Below are 18,387 nucleotides of genomic sequence, written 5' to 3'. Positions count from 1 at the left end.
CTCTATAGCATTTTGCTTCACTAAGGTCCCCTCACCTCCCCAAATCTTTCCTCTCCAGGCTCTACCTGCAAATCCCAGGAATTTCCCAACTCAGTGTTGTCAACCCTATCTGAAATAGATGCAGAATCTACAGCATATGAATAAGGTCATAAATATTTATATGGTTGCCCTTTCTTTTTTGCAGTATAGCAAAATTCCAAAGGAATAATTACAATATACTATGAGTAAATGAAGCAAAGTCCAAGGTAGAATTAATTTCAAAGATACCTCTTAAAGTCAAATTACAAACAGGAGCTTCAAGTTTAACTGCTCTGGCCAACCTTGAATTTATTTTTAGAAGGGAAAAATACTGCAAAAAGTATACAGTACCACTCCTTGTTTGAGAGTTGTTAGGCAAACAGCTTGCAAAATGTCCTCATTGCTGCACTTTAGAAGGACATGCTTATGTTTAAGTTATGAGTTATATGAGCTTCATAGTAACAAAGTACAGGTTTCCATTGCAGAGGAAGATTCAAATGGCAGCACCTATTGTTGGCCTTTGTTCCTCGCAGGTCAATCTGAGAAAAATGATCAGCTGATTTTAAAGTTTCCAGTATCCTTGGTCAGTATTCTTTTCACTGACCTATTTTTTTTTCCTGCTTTAGGTCTCTTGCTGTCCTGAACATTTCTCTGTCTCTTATTGGAAAAGATGCTTGGGTTTACCCCACACGGAAGTTTATTTTCATGCAACACCTTGAGTTTTATTAGCACTTTGGCAACATTTGTTTGGACATTTATACTCTAGGTGGAAATGGGGCCTATCTCAAAATCTCTGTAGTCTGTTAAATATAGAAAATGAAAGCGTAATTATATTATAATTCTTGCATGAGTTTCAAACGTTGACAGAGGCTTTTGTTTTCCATGGAGCCTAACTGTTAATATAGCATCTCACATGAGATTGGAGGATAGAAGTATATTAAAAATTCACAGTAGATTAATTTCCGGTATAAGCCTAAATTGGTTTGACACCACAGTTATGCTAAGGTGATTGGAACCATCAGCAAGGAATACAATCTGCTGTTTTAGTCTCAGCCCTGCAGCTTTACAAAAAGAACTGTATGTTGAGAAATGGAGTTTTAAATGAAGTCTTAGCTATAGCTCTCATAGCTACAGTTAAACTGACATCAAGAATCTGTACATAACTGCTTAGTTCAAGATATAATACAGAATTAGTAAATATGTATTGTGTTAAAAGATAAAGTTGAAGTATAAAATATGACCGAAAACCAAGGTCAAATACCCAATAAGACTGTCAAATCAGTTGGTTCTTAGCTAGCAAATGTAAATTGTATCAACTGTCCTTGATTTGCATGTAGTGATATAGGGTACATCTTCAAAGGTATGTCAAAGCAAGGGAGAATGAACAGTATAGCTGAATATTTTTTGGAAAATAATCTTCTAGGCCTTGAAAGGACTTTCCTGCAACGGCCGCTTATCAAGACAGATAATCTTTTAAGCTCCCCTAAGGTAATGTGGTCTGTAACAGGTTATGGGCACTGAAGAAAACTTTAAAGAAGATGCTCTTCAACATTCTCTGTCATGAACCATCTGCTTTCTACTTTCTTTAGAACTAGCATGTTGATACTATCTCCCAACTCAGTATGAACATTTTACCGGCAAGTGAGCAGAGGTCTCCAGTCCACTAAGTAAAATGTCAAGATTTGGGATTTTCAATTTTCTGATTTCTGAGTTTATGGTTGGCACCCTTGGGCTGGGTGATTTTGGGAGTGCAGCTTGAAGAACCTGGTGTTTGGGGAGGGATTTCAAAGTCCACTCTCCAAAGCTGCTGTTTTCTCCAGGAGAACTGATCTTTGTTATCTGGAATTTAGTTGTAATAGCAGATCTACAGATGCCACCTGGAAGTTCACAACCGTAAAGGGACTAAGCTGGCATTTTTCACTGATTACTCCTTACTGCATGCCCTTCCCATTTTATTCGTCAAAGTCCCTCATCCCCTAGGAGCAAAATTTTGTGGAGATCAGTGGGCTGCACTGGGAGAGGGAAAGCAGGAAAGTTCCACTTGATTGACTGGATCCAGCCCTTACATAAGCCCAAGGTAATATTTTGAACTGTAACTTGCAGCCTGCACTCCATAATGTGTGGTATAATGATCATTCCCCAGCCTCTACAAATGTAGAGAGCATTTACTGCATTATATAGATTACACAGGTTTCTCAACTCAGATGGAACATAATAGAAATATGGCACAACATTTGCACAGTACATTCAAAGCCTTTCATTTATGTTGTTATAGTAATCCTGTATACATACACTCAGCCAGCATTCCCACTTGCTTGCACTTTTGTAGACGACACTCCTGACACTTCCTTCTCATGTACATGTCCATCTCACAGTTCCCTCCATTTTTACACTTGTAAACTGCATTTTTGGTGATGCTTCTTCTGAAGAATCCTAATGAATTAACAGAGATATATGTAGGATAGGTTTTGTTTTCAGAAATAAACCCCACAAGGCATTCATATGAGGGACAACCTCTCCACATATCATCTCTAGGTGGTCTCTGCTTATTGTATCACTTACTAGGTGTGTTTGTTCATCTTCAGTCTATGCTTGGGTTTCTCTGTTATGGACCCAACTTTACATAACAGTTTGCCTGAAGAGGACAGGAGGACACAATGACTTCCAGAGTTCAGAAGGATATGCAAGGCAGTTTTGCACAGACCTCTTTTTATTTATTTGTATATGGACATTTTACTGATTATAAGGATTTGTCTGTGATGAAGCCAAGTATGCCAATTTTACAGTCAGATCAGAGGATCATTTTAATGTACTTACATTATTGTATTAATTGCAGGCTGCCTTTGGGGTATAACTAGGCATAATAAGTTCATAAACTATACTGATACAAGCACTGCACAGATGCACGTTTCTTTCTGATAGGATCGCATGCTGCTATAATGCACAATTATATCTGTCGCTTATGCTAAGCAATGTCACCAAATGTACTTGCTTCGGATTACATTGCTGGTCTGTTAGTGGAAGTGGGCTGTGAGAGCAATCAGTTTTAACTGTGATGGAATATAGCTCCCCAGTTAATGGAGCCCAAATGCAGTTACCGCATTCTGGTTCCCTTTGGTCTCACCACTCTGTGGGACTGCAAATGCAACGCCCAAAGAGAAGAATCCCAGGAGAGTCTGGTTTCTATCATGTTGGCCTTACGCAAAGAGCTTTGTCTTGCTCTTGCCCTTTAGTAGACAGAGTCATAAGGAGTCAAGATCTGGAGCTTGGACCATAATTCTGGAACCCTGCATGGTGACTCAATAAGCAAATGTAGCCGTGCACATTCTGCCTTTGTCTGTGTGTCTTTGTTTTAAAGATTGTAGCTGTTGGTGAGGGAGGAGGATGCACAACAGCAGCGGTCAGCAAGAGAAAGAGGGAGGAATAGGAGTAAAGAATCACCCTCAGCAGTAATAAGAGGAGGAGCTAGTCAGTTAACCATGTATCCTGTGTACATTTACATGGGAGCATTGGGGGGTGGAGCCTGTGGAGGGGAAGGATCACAGACACTGTGATGATAATTCCAGGTGATCCCAGGAATTACATCACAGCATTCAGGATATCATTGTCCCCACATTTCTCCTGCAGCCCAGTTGATTGCACATGAGCCATTGAGGGTGGGGGGTGGGAGTTTGGCCACTGCAGCCAGGCACATGTAAGCCTAGCTATTATTATTCTGCTACAGTTTTGTAAACAACCTTCATAACAAACACCTTGGTTCTACATTCACAGAGAGGCTCTTCTTTATTTAGATACCCCAACAGATATCACTACTTTGTGGCTACTGGGAGACAGCAAACGCTTCCCCTGGCCAAGCGCTGGAGAAGGGGACTTGTTCAGGACTCTGAGAAAACTCAAAAGCAGCAAGGCACAAGGGAGATAGTTATCTTCAGCAGCTGGTCTCCACATTGCCTTTAATTTTGTACACTGCAGTCCCTAAATCACATCTAGTTTATTCCTGGCTCTGGTAAGCCTCTGACTGTGGCAATTTTTTGTTACAGAATAATAAAATGGTACCCTTTATCAACAAAACTGGCACTTTGCTATGTCCATTTGAAGTTGCCTCTAAAACGTCTTATGTACACTATCCATTGAAATACGTTTGACTGACACAGAGCTCTTTTGAAATGCAAATCATTTGGTGCTTTCACTCACCGCCACATATTTTTTGTTCCATTATTCACTAGGAGTTTAGCACATTTCCATAGAGTGAATCAAGGAAGGGGAAGGAGAGATTTAAAGCTGAATATTTCAGTGCCATTTTTTAAAAAAAATCACCAGTTTTAAAAACTGTAATCCAGTCAACATCTTAAACAAATGCAAGCATACAAAAATACAAAGTCCACATTCTTTCACAAATCCATCAGTGATCTCAACAACAGCCTCAGGAATTATTAAAGTAGGTGGAATGCCACTTGGTTGATTTTAGGAAGTGTTGCAAAGCAGTGTTCCTTAGGAAGGAATTTGAAGGAAACGAGCCCATCTTTCAAGCAATTTGGGGTTAACTTGGGTTAGGCCCATGTTTTCTACTTTGTGGATGAATTAATGTTTATATACTGTTTTATTGTTTTAGTTCTATCTGAGTTTAATTATTCATTTTCATAAACTGCTTTAGGTCCTTTTAACAGGAATATTTGGTGAAATATTTTAATAAACACATGAACAACTAAATAAATACATCTCTTAGTATTGTATCAATATGAGAAATTAAACACAAAAGTTGCTGAATCCACAACTGAACAAAATTTAAATTGAAAACATTCTTCTGGAAAACAGAATAATTCATGTTAAGTAATAAATTACTCTTACTCCGAGATATCTAGATGGAACATGGAATATCACCTAGGAGTAGCCTTATGCTTTACTTTCAGCCATTTGAAATTATGTCTTACCCTTGCAGCCTTCACAGGTCAGGGCATTATAGTGGTACCCAGAAGCTTTGTCCCCACAAACGACACACAGTTCTTTTCCTTTAATTCTTCCTGAGGAAGAACCCATCCGAGGCTTCTTGGCAACAGGCATGCCCCCTACTTCTTGCTCCTTTAGGAAAAAGTTATCAGAAGGAATTTTTCTGAGTTCATACATTACAGGTGTGTACCATTCCTCAGGCTGTTGGGAACAGAAGCCAAGGCTGGAGTAAAAAGGAGGTGAAGAGACTGGAGGCTGCGCTGGAGAGAAATGTACAGTATTGTACTGTGAATAAGGGGATGCATCAGAATATTGCTCAGGAGAAGTCATTGGTTCTGGAAACAGACCTGGACAATAACAAAGAAACAACATCTATTATTATAAATGTACTTATTATACTGCTACAGCTTTCTGTTCCCAAAACATTAGTTTAAGAGGCTGTTTAACATTTTTACACTTCACCTCCCCTCCTTCAGTCTCTATTGACACTGAGTCACCATGGGTTGACTAGGCTGAGTGTATCCAATGGTTTCCTGAATGGTTCAACATGTGTGCAGTTCAAACTCAGAAGACTTCATAAAGGTTAGTCAATCAAATATGAGTTGACCTGCAGCCAGGATAGGCTGTGACATTGTTTTGCAACCACTTAACAGCTGATTTGGAAAAGCCAGTGCTGGTTTCAAGAAGGCAGAAAAATGATATGCATCAAACCTAAAACTCATAACCTAAAAGGCTGCTTACCATCTGCCTTTCCCTTTTATTTCACTCTTTGCCCAAGGAGTTCAAGGTAATGTACAGGACTCTCCCCACCCCATTTTATCCCCTCAACAGCCTTGTGTGGTAGATCAGGATGAGAAAGAGTGACTAGCATGAAGTCACCAAATGAGTTTCATAACCAAGATTTGAATCCAGGTCCTTATTCAATAATCCTTATTCAGTAATCTGCTACATCACACTGGCTTTAACTACTGTGTAACTTATACATGATAAATGAATTTACTCCAGAAATAAGAGATCGGAGGTCTTCGGTGAATTGTTTTTAAGTGTTATATTATATCTTACTACTAAATATCTGTGTTCTAATGATCTCCCAAATATTTGTATGCATTATAGTAGATGTATTTATTTAGGAAACATAAATCTCTCTAGCAAACTTCTTAAGGTGACTTACAACAATTTAAAAAATCAAACAACCACCCAAAATAAACTAACCCAAACAGCAGAAGAAACTGTACTGCATGCAATAAAACCAGCTTCCTGGTAGCAGGAAAACCAGGGTGAAAAAGTTGGAATACAGGTTATAAGATCCACCAAAGCCTCAAAAGTCTGAAAAAGAAAAAATGTTTTGGCCTGCACTTGAATGCCTTTGCCAGGATAGCCTGGTTTCATCACATCTTGAAGCTAAACAGGGTTGGTTCTGGCTACTATTTGTATGGGAGGCCTTGAAGTTCTCTTGCCTTGAAACCCCTATCAGGTCACCATAAATCAGCAGTGACTTGACCACAAAAAACCCAAGCACCTGAATGAGCGCCTGGAAGAGCTGGGGGTCCTGTTGGAGCTTTCACAGTTCTGCAGGGCCTGTAAGATAAAACTCTTCCACCAGGCGTTGGGTTGAGGCCAGGGCAGATAAGATCAAGGGCTGCCTCCTTGGAATAGCCAGAACAGCAGGCTAACTTCCCATTAACACCTCCCTCTGAGGCACAGGTTTGCCAGGTTTGTTGAACTGAGGGGTTAGGGTTAGGGGGGTAGGAAGTTATAGTATATTTTTTGCTAAATCTAATCTAAATCTAAAATAATACAACTCATTCTATCCTATCAAGAGATTACTACTACTGCTTTCTTCAGTTTGGTGCATCTTGCCTTGAGATAGTGAATACCATATGTTAATTATACATAAATGAAACAAGTAATACGTCCAGTATTGCATTATGAAACATGCTCTTTTTTTGCCTTTGCAGGTGGGGAGAGAAAGCAATTCAGCAAATGTTGGGTCAGGAATGAGATTGACATCTATGGAAAGGGGAATTATTTTGTGGGTTGAGGATTAGTTTCTCAGACCCCACAATTTGTTTGTGGCAAATTACTTCTCTCCCAGAATCATTCATTTCCTTTCCTAAAATGGGTGTGGTGTTGCAGCAGTAAACATGGAGCCAAAGGAGAGGTCTAATGTTTGAGCCTGAGACCCTACTTCTCCCTTGTACTCAGTTCCTGTGCCTGAGAAAGTCACTTGTCTCCACCCACAATTCTCTTTTCAGCAGTGACTAGCCACAGCTTTTTAGGAAGCACACAAGCTGGGTATGAGCACAATACAAATTTCCTGGGTCTTGCTGTTGTCTTTGTAGCCAGCATCTGATATTCAAAGATACCCTGTCTCTGACCATGCAGATTTTGTTTAGCTGTCATGGTTGATAGAAGGACTCTCATGGGTGGAGCTGGGGGGACAGGTATGAGGCGTTTGTTAAGGTTGAGCTCAGGAAAGGTGGGAGGGTAAGAATGTTTTCTGGGGTGGGAGACACAACACTCCCAATCTTGATGGGAGGCATTGTATCCATATATAATCCAGTCTAATCTCTAGTTTTGCAGCTGGATCACCTTCCCCACCATACACAAAGAAAGCATAGCAGTGAGAGACAGCTGCGGGGGAAGGAGGGTTAGACCACAGCCCACTGTCTGTTTATGGTGGTTATCTAGTGCTATTTGTTGGAGTAAGCAGACCAATAGCTTTATGTATAGCTTTATGATCCTGCATGAATTTATTACATTCTTAAGCAAGAAAGCATACTCAGGAGCACGACCCAGTTTAATTAAGCCTTAATTGCTTTGCTTTGGAAACTTAAAACACACCAGAGGAGTAAATCTAACCTTTTAAAAAGTACATCACACAAGACTGAAGTCAGCTCCCCCTTCAAACTGCATGTGCATTCTCATTCACAATTAGCAAGCAAGAAGATTCAAAATAATCTGCACTATAAATTTCAGCTAAATACAAGGAACATAATAAATGAAGTGAAAACAGCATATTAAATGTGCTACATAGCATGATCAGCTTAGTTATTAGCCCCAGTTTCTAGATACTGGTTCATATAGCCTTATCTAGTATCTAAGGCTGAAAACTACAGATGAGCTGGGAAAATATCTTACCTTAAGAAAGTTTAAGCCTGTCAATTTATGTGACAATTTCAGAGAAAGATACTTCTTTTATATTATAGATCTCTCCGGCTTCCTTAACTTCTCAATACTTTACTCAGAAGTGAAAATTAAAACTTCCTTTAAGACTCACCAAGGAAAGACTAGGTTAGAGGTTACATAGTTTACTGATTAACTTTAGTATGAGGAGTCAGTTTGAAAAATATCTGAGAAACAGCTATGTCAAATTTCCTGTATAATTAGTTAAAATCTGAGTAACTCTCTTTGTGGGAGGGCATGCTCATAAAGTCATGTACAATTCTATTCACTCCTGAAATTGTACAGTTTTACATGACATTCTATTTTATACATGTAACTAATATTAAATGTACGTAGTACATGCCATGATGGAATAAACCAATGGAGGTCAGAATCAAATGCAGAGAATATTGTATTGTGCCATTTTGTTACACAAAAAATATTGCAAGGTTTGATTTTTAGCAACAACTGAAAAGTCTACCAGTCTTGGCTACTTCAGAAAAGCATCCTGTGCAGTAGGTCAGGCTGAGAAAAGAGTTTCACCCAGCAAGTTTCTGTGACTGAGTGGCATGAGCAGCCAGATGGGATCCAAGCCCTGATGGAGCTGTCAAAGTTCCACAGGGCCTGTAAAATGGCACACTTCTACCAGGCATATAGTTGAGGTCATGACAGCCTAAATTTCCAGTGAGCGAGCCTCCCCTCCTCTCCATGTCCCCCCTTCTTCTTATGGGGGCATAGTTATTAAGATAATGACCATATTGGTGGGCAGGATCAGTACAAATGGTGCGAAGGGGGGTTATATTCTGTTTTGATGTGCTTATTGTACTTTTAGCACTGTGAATGTTTTATTGCTGCAAACTGTCCCTAGCCCACTTGTGAGGATGGACAGTATAAAAGCCAATTTATTTATAAATCAAGCAAGCAAGCAATCTGTTACAGACACCATTAATTTTCTCTATTCTGATAGCACTTTGAGGATATTATTTGCCACATAGTATATATCAAGAAGAGTCACAGAAATACATCTCACAAATGTGTCTTACTGTACCCTAAATGTATTTTATTTACATAGGTCATTACTGTACTAACTTAACTAACTTTCTACAAATGCTAGGGCAAATAAAGTTAATGAGCAGCTGTTACAATTTTATACATAAAACTATTGCCCCATTTAGGTATCCTTTTCCCTGTTACATTTAGATTGCAATAACACGGTTGTTCTATGGTATAAGTATTACTGAGCAAAACAGAAGCTTGTGGGGATCCAGAGGGTTTGCATTATCTTGTACTCCACTCTAGCCTCCATGGTCCTGGCAGAATGCCTGGGTTGGCAACAGGCCTGAGATACTAAAATTCAAGGAAGTTGCATTGCATTGTTCTTTCTCTTTCTGAGACTGTTCTCCACAGCCTGGAAAGGACCTAGAGTCTTCTCCCTGGCCTGCTTTTTGGTTCCTTGTTTACTCACATGCAAACCCAGTAGCCCTACCCACCTCCCTGCAAATTTTCCTGTTTTGCCTGATGATCTGGCCAGTCTGGGCTAGCCAAAGATGCTGGCAGTGGCCACTTATCAGGGTCATTTAGTGAAGTGGGGGTACTTTATCGAGTTGATTGGTGGAAGCCTGAGAGGAGCTGGGGTGCTCAACAACTCAAAGATTAGAAGCTGGCAAGAGAAGTGGGTAATTAGAAGAAGATTCCCATTCAAGCCAGAAAAGAGGTAGATCTAGAGAGAGAAGAAAATTCCTTATGCCCCCGACAGGGCACTTCACTCTGCAGGTATGAATCTGCTGATGGTCCTGAGGCCCCAGGAAGCATGCCTAGCCTCGACCAGGGCCAGCGCCTTTTCAGACTTGGTCCCTACCTGGTGGAATGAGCTCCCTGAAGAGATGCAGGCCCTGTCAGAGCTCTCGAGGTTCTTCAGGGCTTGCAAAATGGAACTCTTCCACCAGGCGTTTGGTTGAGGCTGGGCATGATGAGTAATGGGGAATTTCAAATTCTCCTCCCCCAGTTCTTGGGTATTGCGCCTACAGAACTACCCTGCTGTGATCCATAGCCCTAGCCACTCCAGCCCACCAAATTGACTGTAATGGAGGCTGGGGAGATCTTTCAGTTGTACCGCCATCTTGTTTTATTGTGTCTTATTGCATTCTATTGTTATGTTTATTTTATTGGGGCACGATTTGGAGATTTTATTGTAAGATTTTATATACAGTGTTTTATATATATGCTGTAAACCACTGCAAGCCAGTTCACTGGAAATGGTGGTCTAGAAATCAAATTATAAATAAAAATAAATTAAAAAACCCAGGGAAATAGCTCTGAAGAGTGAGATCTCTGGTCTGGTACAATTAGAGACTGCCTTGCGTAATCAAATAAATTAAAGCTCAGGAAGTGTACTGGTGTGTTTAGAGAAGGAGTTTGGGTACTGGATATAGTGTACCAGCCTTCTGGAAATCAAAAGAGTTGGTGAATGCTCAGAGTGTTTGGGAAACACTGGCTTCTCATCTTAATGATCCTAAATCACTGGGAAAAGCTTATGAAACATTTAGTAGCCTGAAACATATGAACTAAAGTCTGTGCATATACTGATTTACTTCAGAGATCTATATTGATTTTACCCCTGATTTCACTTGATCTTTTTCCCCTATGTTGAATAAAATATTTTGTTACTTTGGAATTTCAAAATGCCTTCAATGCCATTTAAGTTTAAAGGGGCTCTTAATCCTTTCCTCAAGTTCCTAGGCTGAATTAACAGCCAAAATATTATGTGACAGGGTAGGACCGCCAGAGTTCTTAAGGGAAGAAGAAAACACAAAGGGAAAGAAAAATAGAGGGAAAATCTTGCCTCAGAGGTAGGGAAGTAGACATATAGGACTACAATATGTATTTATTAATAAGATTTTTACCATACCTTTCTCACTGGGATTAAAGGGCTGAAAATGGCCATTATTATGTTTTGATTTTCCACCTCAAGGTGTGGTCTTCTACCTCTTCATCAAGAGTAAGCCTCACACAGTAATCATTGTCTCACTGCATGGCCAGACACCACAGTTAGCTTTCCCACATGATATAATAGATGTTGTATCATAGATGTTGAGTGGTCAAAGCATGTCTGTGATCACCGCTATTATATCCTTTATTACTTAATTAGACTTAATTAGACTTGCTGGCTTAGTAAATGTTATTTGGCAGAATTAATTTTCATCAGTAACAACAATATGAGAAGGAAGCATGTTTCTAAACTAATATTCTCTTGGTTCTACAGAAAGAAACTATAGGGATTAGATTCTTTTTGTATTGATGTTAACAAAAAGTGCAAATTTTCAAAGATTTAAATTAAAAACTATAAAAAAATATTCAATAAAATGATTATTGGACCTAAATGGTTGGTATAAAAGTTGTCTTTCTATGTCAGAGAATACACTGTAAAATGAATGAATAGCAAGGTTATTCCATGGAAAGATCCCAAGCATGAGAATAGTTTGCAGACAGAGCCTGTGATTTCAGTGAAAAAAGCAACTGAATCACTGTTTGTACAAGGTCCAAGGGCATGATAAACAAATGTGTTCACTCTTTGTAACCACAGCAAGTAGCCAAGCTTTATAAAAGCTGCATTTTGTACAGTCTGTGGGCTATGTACTTTATAACTTGCCGTCCATAGTGACAGCTTGCTTTTGCAATTGGACTGAGCAATCTCTAAAAGGCCAAGGCTGGTGGTAGCTGCATGTAGGACACAGGTCTGCTGAGGTTTTGCTTTTTGCCTTTGGAATTTGCATTCAGATACTAATTAATCAAGTAATGAAAAGAAAATACCATTTTCATTCATGTTATACTTGTGCTTCCTAAGGTACAATAAAGATATCTTTTAACATCTTTTCACTTTTCTAATTTTCTTTTTCCTAGAGTTTTGGCTGGCTGTTCTTTTATGGATGTTACTGTTTACTTTCATATTTTAGTTATGCCGCTAAGTGGCATACCACAACTAAAAGCATTACAGATTTCAATTTTTTAAAAAAATCCATTGTCATCTTTGTATCCTAGAGAGGCTAACTAAAGCCTGAGAGATTTCTAGAATAGAGATTTCTAGAGCTCGTAGACATTTTTTTTTGGGGGGGGGGGTAGCATTTCTTCCCTCTTTTTGAATTGAATTATCATTTTGCTCCTACTGTATTGTCTGACTTACCAAATAAAGGATGCCCTTCAGAAAGAGAGAATCCATCAGGTGCGGGTACCTGGGAAAGTCCTATTAAGTTCATCTCTGATCCCATATAGTCTTTGATCATTACAAAATAAACTTGTTCTTCAAGAGAACCTAAAAAGATGCAGAAAGAGACAATATAATACCAGGCCTAGTTTCCCAATGGTGATTCATATCAGTCGGGCAGTCCAGTTCTACCAGCCATACATATGGGAATTGCAGAAAACAATGCCTACAATTGCACCGTTGTATGGTGTAATTATTATACTGAACACAACACCAAAATCTGCATTCACAAGAGCACTTTGCTTGAAGGGCATAGAGGATTCTGAAGCATTTGCACAAATCCACATGCTGTGTCAAAGCACTGATGTAGTGGTCAGTACACTCATAAAATTTTGGAGTGTAATGTTTATTGAACATGGTCAGTATTTGCTCCTTAGCAGATCTGACACACATCTGCTCAGGAACAATTTAATATTATACATAAACCACTAATTCCTCTATGTTCTGTAAGCTGCATAGTGACAAATTGGAGTAAAAATTGAATAAATACAAATATAATGATGCTACACTTACTACTATAGCTATTGTTGCATCTTGCTGCTTCCAAGAATCTGTACTGGATGGTGACAATGGCTCTGCCTTCAGGTTCAAGTGGTCACCTGTTCCTGTTAAGCAGGTGCAGTTCTCTTTGTTTACTGTGTGATTCTTTAGAATGTTCATGTTATGAAATTGTTTTGAAAGTAATGCCAGACGAGTACCCAGCTTGCTGGGGGGTAAACGGTCATGACTGGGGAAGGCACTGGCAAACCACCCCGTATTGAGTCTGCCAAGAAAACGCTGGAGGGCGTCACCCCAAGGGTCAGACATGACTCGGTGCTTGCACAGGGGATACCTTTACCTTTACCTTTATGTACCCATGAATCTGTTATATTGAATCAGACCTTTCTGACCCGCCATCAAAGTCAGTACTGTCTACTTAGTAGCAACTCTCCAGGGTCTCAAGCAGAGGTCTTTTACATTTACTACCACTCATTCCTTTTAACTGGAGATACTGGAGATTGAATCTGGGACCTTCTATATACCAAACCACTGAGCCATAGCTTGGTTCCCATATTCGGCCATGTGACTGTAGGATCATTCAGGTATTATTTCATAAGATTCTAATTGTATTCTAATCTAACATGTTAAAATGTACTATCAAGGAGTATATAATTTGACTCATTCTGCTTCACACAGTAATTATAATGAAAATTGACAACATGTTGGAAATGACAACTCTTGTTGATAACTGAAGCTACTTTGCTCATTTGCAATCGACAACTTTGTTTTATGGACTACACAATTCTTCAGTTTGTTTTTGCTAAACACAATGTCTTTTCGCTTTGTTAGATTAGAATTAGCAGTGCCCTTGTGAAAGCTGTGGTCTATATCAATATGACTTTCATTTCCATGTATAAATAAGTCTCAGGAATCACACTTTGTTCTCCTTTAGTTTAACACTAATCTTGTTAATTAGAATATAGTGAACTTGCCCATGCACAGTTAAAATAAACAATTTATTTTGGAATGTCAAACATTTTCACAGAATGACACATTAACCACTTGCCAGTAGGGGCTCTGGCAGTTGTCAAATAACTTGACAATGGTCAGTTCAGACTTTTGACAATACATAATATGGACTGTGCTACCTCCAATTTTCTGTCCTCTGCTTATTTTGTCCCTTGGGGGATTCATAAATGATCTGAAAAATATGTGATCTCCCCACACATGTTCAGTCTCATCATATCTCAAGAATGTCAACAAGCTATAAAGAGACTTGTAAAGTCTTAGGCCATGTGTACAAATTAAGTCAATGCCTTTGCTGAATGTCAGCTATGTTCAAATATATAAGGAGTGAAGGAATCCATCTGTTGGACCAATGTGATTGCTACTGGGGTCAAAGTTTTGCAAAGAGTGTTTATGCAGGTTCATTTTGCATTTTATTCTCACTTGGAAGAGTATATCTTGCTGTCCCTTACTAATACCAATGCAATTTTCACAGACTTTAATATAGCTTTCAATTTACATGCTAGATAGTTGAAATGCCTCTCAAAGATCGATTATGCATGGGAGGGATAAGCCGGGATAAGCCGGACCAGCGCTCTCACATCAGTGGGACAAATCCCCGCAGATGCATGATGTCACCATCAGCCCAGCTCCCTCCCAGACCTGGCCCACTTTAGGGTCTTCAATGCCCCATGTTAAGGGAATGCTGAGTTTTCAGGGGGTGCCATTGGTGCCCATGCTGGGCTGGGCCCATGTGTACAGGGAAAATCTGGGCCATCTAGGCCCAGCTCCTCCCCCCACCTACGGTGTCCCAGCAGGGACCCAAAATGCCCCATTCAGCTTTGTGTTGTCACAGAGTCAAACGGGGCATTCCACCCACAATGGCTGCCCTTTTGAATCCTGAGGCCTACTGCTGGCAACTGCACTTTTTGTTAGAATCATAGAATCATAGAGTTGGAAGGGGCCATACAGGCCATACAGGCCATCTAGTCCAACACCCTGCTCAAGGCAGGATCAGCCCAAAGTATCCTAAAGCATCCAAGAAAAGTGTGTATCCAACCTTTGTTTGAAGACGGCCAGTGAGGGGGAGCTCACCACCTCCTTAGGCAGCCCATTCCACTGCTGAACTACTCTGACTGTGAAATTTTGATTCCTGATATCTAGCCTATATCTTGTACTTGTAGTTTACTTGTAGTTTAAACCCATTACTGCGCGTCCTTTCCTATGTTTTTTTCTGCAAGGCCAAGTCATTGCCTAATAAAAGTGGAACACCTAGGCTGAATCTGCATGGAGGTTTTATTCCAATCCCAGGTCGATACAGTCTGTGCCGTCTACACTGAATGAGATTTCCATTTTGATTTTGGGCTGTTTAAATTTTTCAACTGCAACAAGTAGGATTGATCCAGAGTGACTCTACCTTTTCCCCACAATATCCTGGAGGGGATATAACCCTCAATATTTGAAAAATCGTCATGAGTAAAGGTGCAGCTTTCTGCTTGTCCCAAACTAACTTGCTGCCTCGAGCCTCCAACACTGTAGAAAAGCCCTGATAGGCCAGGGCATCAGTTCACAGGCTTCCTAGTTCCCAGGTTGCAAGGCTTCCCTTAAAGGGGAAGCCCTAACTTTTCTTGGCAGAAGCTCCAGAAGCCCTAACTTCTCTCAGCAGAGATTTTCCTCTTGGATTTATTCCCCCACCTCTGCTGTCTCCAATCCTTTCCCACCTCCTCATTCAAGAAAAGAAAGAGGCTCCTGCTGTGCTTGGCTTCCCTAAACATATGCAGAACACTTTTCTGTTTCAATTGGGGGGGAGGAATAGAGGAAGACCCGAGTTCAATTGGCCAGCAGGATCCACAACAGAATAAACAAAATAAGTGCAGAATCAGCCCTAGTTCCCCCCCCACACACCCCAAATTATTACTGTCTACTTTCCTCCAAACCTAACCCCAATTGAAATTCTAGGCCACTTATGGCTTTGATTTTGTAGGACCTTCCTGGCAAATTCTAATTTTTATTTACCAGGCTAGGCTTGAGCAAAGTCACTTCAGTTCCTTCATCTCTCCAGCCAATTAATTGTTCACTATTTACAGGTACGGGCACTAAATAATCCTTATTTCTACTTCCCTACACTTTCCAGACTCTAAGGACCCTTGCAGGTTTGTCTGTCTGTCTACGCCCAAAAATATAAGCTCTGCCTGGTAAAGGCACTCCACGGCAATCTCACCCTACAAGCTCTACCACCGTCTCTACTATTGCTTCTCATCTCTAGACTCTAAAGATCAACTCTGCAGGCAAAAATGCACTTTGGAGGGTAGACTCAGAGGCATTTTACCGTTTTGAGGCCCCACTTCCAAACCTCAAGGAATATTTCCAACCCAGGGGTAGCCAACCTCCAGGTGAGACCTGGAGAGCTCCTAGAATTACAGCAGATTATAAAGACCAGCTCTGTAGGCAAAAATGGCTACTTTGGAGAGTGGGCAGGGTTGTTGTGCAGAAGAAATGTTTAAGGTTTCCCATACGGGTTGTTGTAGAGATGAAACAGTTGAGGCCTACTGCACAGGGCTGTTGTGCAGATGAAACAGGAGGTAAAAGAATCCCCGCAACAGCATCCAGTTTAATCTGCACAACAACCCTGCACAGTAGGTCTCAATTGTTCAGAGGGTGCTGAAGAAGAGACATGCATGGCTTGTCTGCATCTTCCCTCTAGCAGCAAGGACAGCCACAGCAATATTTTAAGAGAAAGGGGGCTTTTTCTGCCAACAGTTAAACAGAAGGGGAAAGCTTTTCCCTTCAAAAGGAAAGTACACACATGCCCTGCATTGCTCTTGGAAATGCATCCCTTGCCTCAGTCAGTGGCTGTTAGAGGCTCCCTTCACAGCAGGCCTGAAGGAAAGGGGGTGTCTGTGTGCAAAATCCTGAGCAATTGGCCCAGGGGGGGGGTGTCCACCAATAGGGATCTTTGGAACCATCCGCATGTTGTGAGAAGTACATGGCATATTTTATTATATTAGATATGATTCATATATGGATCATTGACTTCATTTAAAATCTGCATTTGGTAAAGCACTTTGATGTAAAAACTTAGATTTGGAAAGACTGGGAACTCATACAATTTTTAGGGTGGGGGGTTGCAATTCACTTCTTGTATAATGAGACTCTAAAGACTTTGAGCAGATGTTTTGTTTTCTTCCCCTGTCAGTGCATGTCCTTATGTACTACGTATTGACTAGGCCTGAAGATCTAAGTGCCACTATAATGCTCATAAATCATCAATATAGTCACATCCTTTGGTTTTTAAGATGGGTACTTTGGTAAAGTGAAACATTTCACTAGCTATAACACATATATAGAATGCGTAGCAAATTCTCTTTATGCAAAAATGATCTATATTGTTATCAGAAAAGATATTGACAATGGTAATTGCAGTAAACCAGTTAGGATGTTCATTTGCCAACAACTGGTTGCCACTGCAATCATTATTTGATCCACATTGTACCCCAGTAAGCAAGACCTGAGCAATGCTGTCAATGGTGACAGGTTATGGAGAGCATTAATTTATAGGGTTGCCATAAATCAGAAACAACTTGTTGGTCTATAACAGGGGTAGTCAACCTGTGGTCCTCCAGATGCCCATGGACTACAATTCCCACGAGCATTTGCTGGCAGGGGCTCATGGGAATTGTAGTCCATGAACATCTGGAGGATCACAGGTTGACTACCCCTGGTCTATAACATGCACATTCCAATAAGGAACAAAAGCTACAAATTTGCAATTGATTACAGAATAACATTCATTGAAATGACAAAAATCCGGTTCAACTGGAATCAGTCAGGAATGATATATACTATACTGGTAATGCCTTCTTCATCACCTTATTACTTTTCTCCCTACTGAAATTCTGCCTCTCAAGTTATTGACTGTTAGGATATATGGTGTTCAATTTAACCTCTGGATCAGACATTTGCAGGTATCCACTAAGAGCAGCATGCCAATTAATTTACCAGCCAATAACCAATTAGACAATTTGAATAAAATCTCAGAGGAACTACAAATACTAAGACAATAGTATAGTGTGGAAAATCAATTAAATAGTAACTTACTTTCAGAGTCTTCCTGTAGCACTGTGGGAATCACTGGTTGTGCACTCAGTTCAAAATCTTAACAATTTTCAAACAAGAAGATTTTTGTTTTGCTTTTCTTACTTCTGCGGAAGCCCTCAGTGATAACATGCTGACTTTAGGCTCATTCTCATCTCTCTATTGGCTCAGCATGGCAATGGACAAAGATTACTCATTAACAGCTCTTTTCTTTGCTGAACCAACTAAACAGTCTAGAAGCATCGGAACTTTCTAAAAGCTAGACAGAGATCAGCTCCTGCATAGGAGATACATTTTATCCTCTGAATATTCTTGTCAAACCATGAAAGGTACATTGTAAAGTATTGACTTTTGCTTCTGTTGAATAAGCCATTCAAATGCTCACTGGCATTGCTTGCATGATTCCAGTAACAAAT

The 18,387-nt window shown here is 40.1% G+C and overlaps 1 protein-coding gene across 2 annotated transcripts in view; it reads right to left on the bottom strand.

The window, feature by feature from the left end:
- Positions 1-18,122, bottom strand: part of NR1H4 (nuclear receptor subfamily 1 group H member 4) — a 41,281-nt gene extending 23,159 nt beyond the window's left edge. The window contains exons 1-4 of one of the 2 annotated variants that reach the window (XM_077339193.1): positions 17,975-18,122; positions 12,311-12,439; positions 4,950-5,312; positions 2,311-2,451 (exon numbers count right to left, since the gene is read on the bottom strand). In XM_077339193.1, coding sequence (XP_077195308.1) covers positions 2,311-2,451; positions 4,950-5,312; positions 12,311-12,410 — 604 coding nt within the window. In that variant the 5' untranslated portion in view covers positions 12,411-12,439; positions 17,975-18,122. Of the gene's footprint in view, positions 1-2,310; positions 2,452-4,949; positions 5,313-8,106; positions 8,640-12,310; positions 12,440-17,974 lie in introns of those variants that run through there. The other variant, XM_077339194.1, reaches the window with a different exon arrangement.
- Between the last annotated feature and the right edge of the window lie 265 nt (positions 18,123-18,387).

This window comes from Paroedura picta, chromosome 5 (genome assembly GCF_049243985.1).
Source record: "Paroedura picta isolate Pp20150507F chromosome 5, Ppicta_v3.0, whole genome shotgun sequence".
Classification (NCBI taxonomy): Eukaryota; Metazoa; Chordata; class Lepidosauria; order Squamata; family Gekkonidae; genus Paroedura; species Paroedura picta.
Note: the sequence above shows the minus strand (reverse complement) of the source record. Positions and strands in the feature narration are given on the sequence as shown.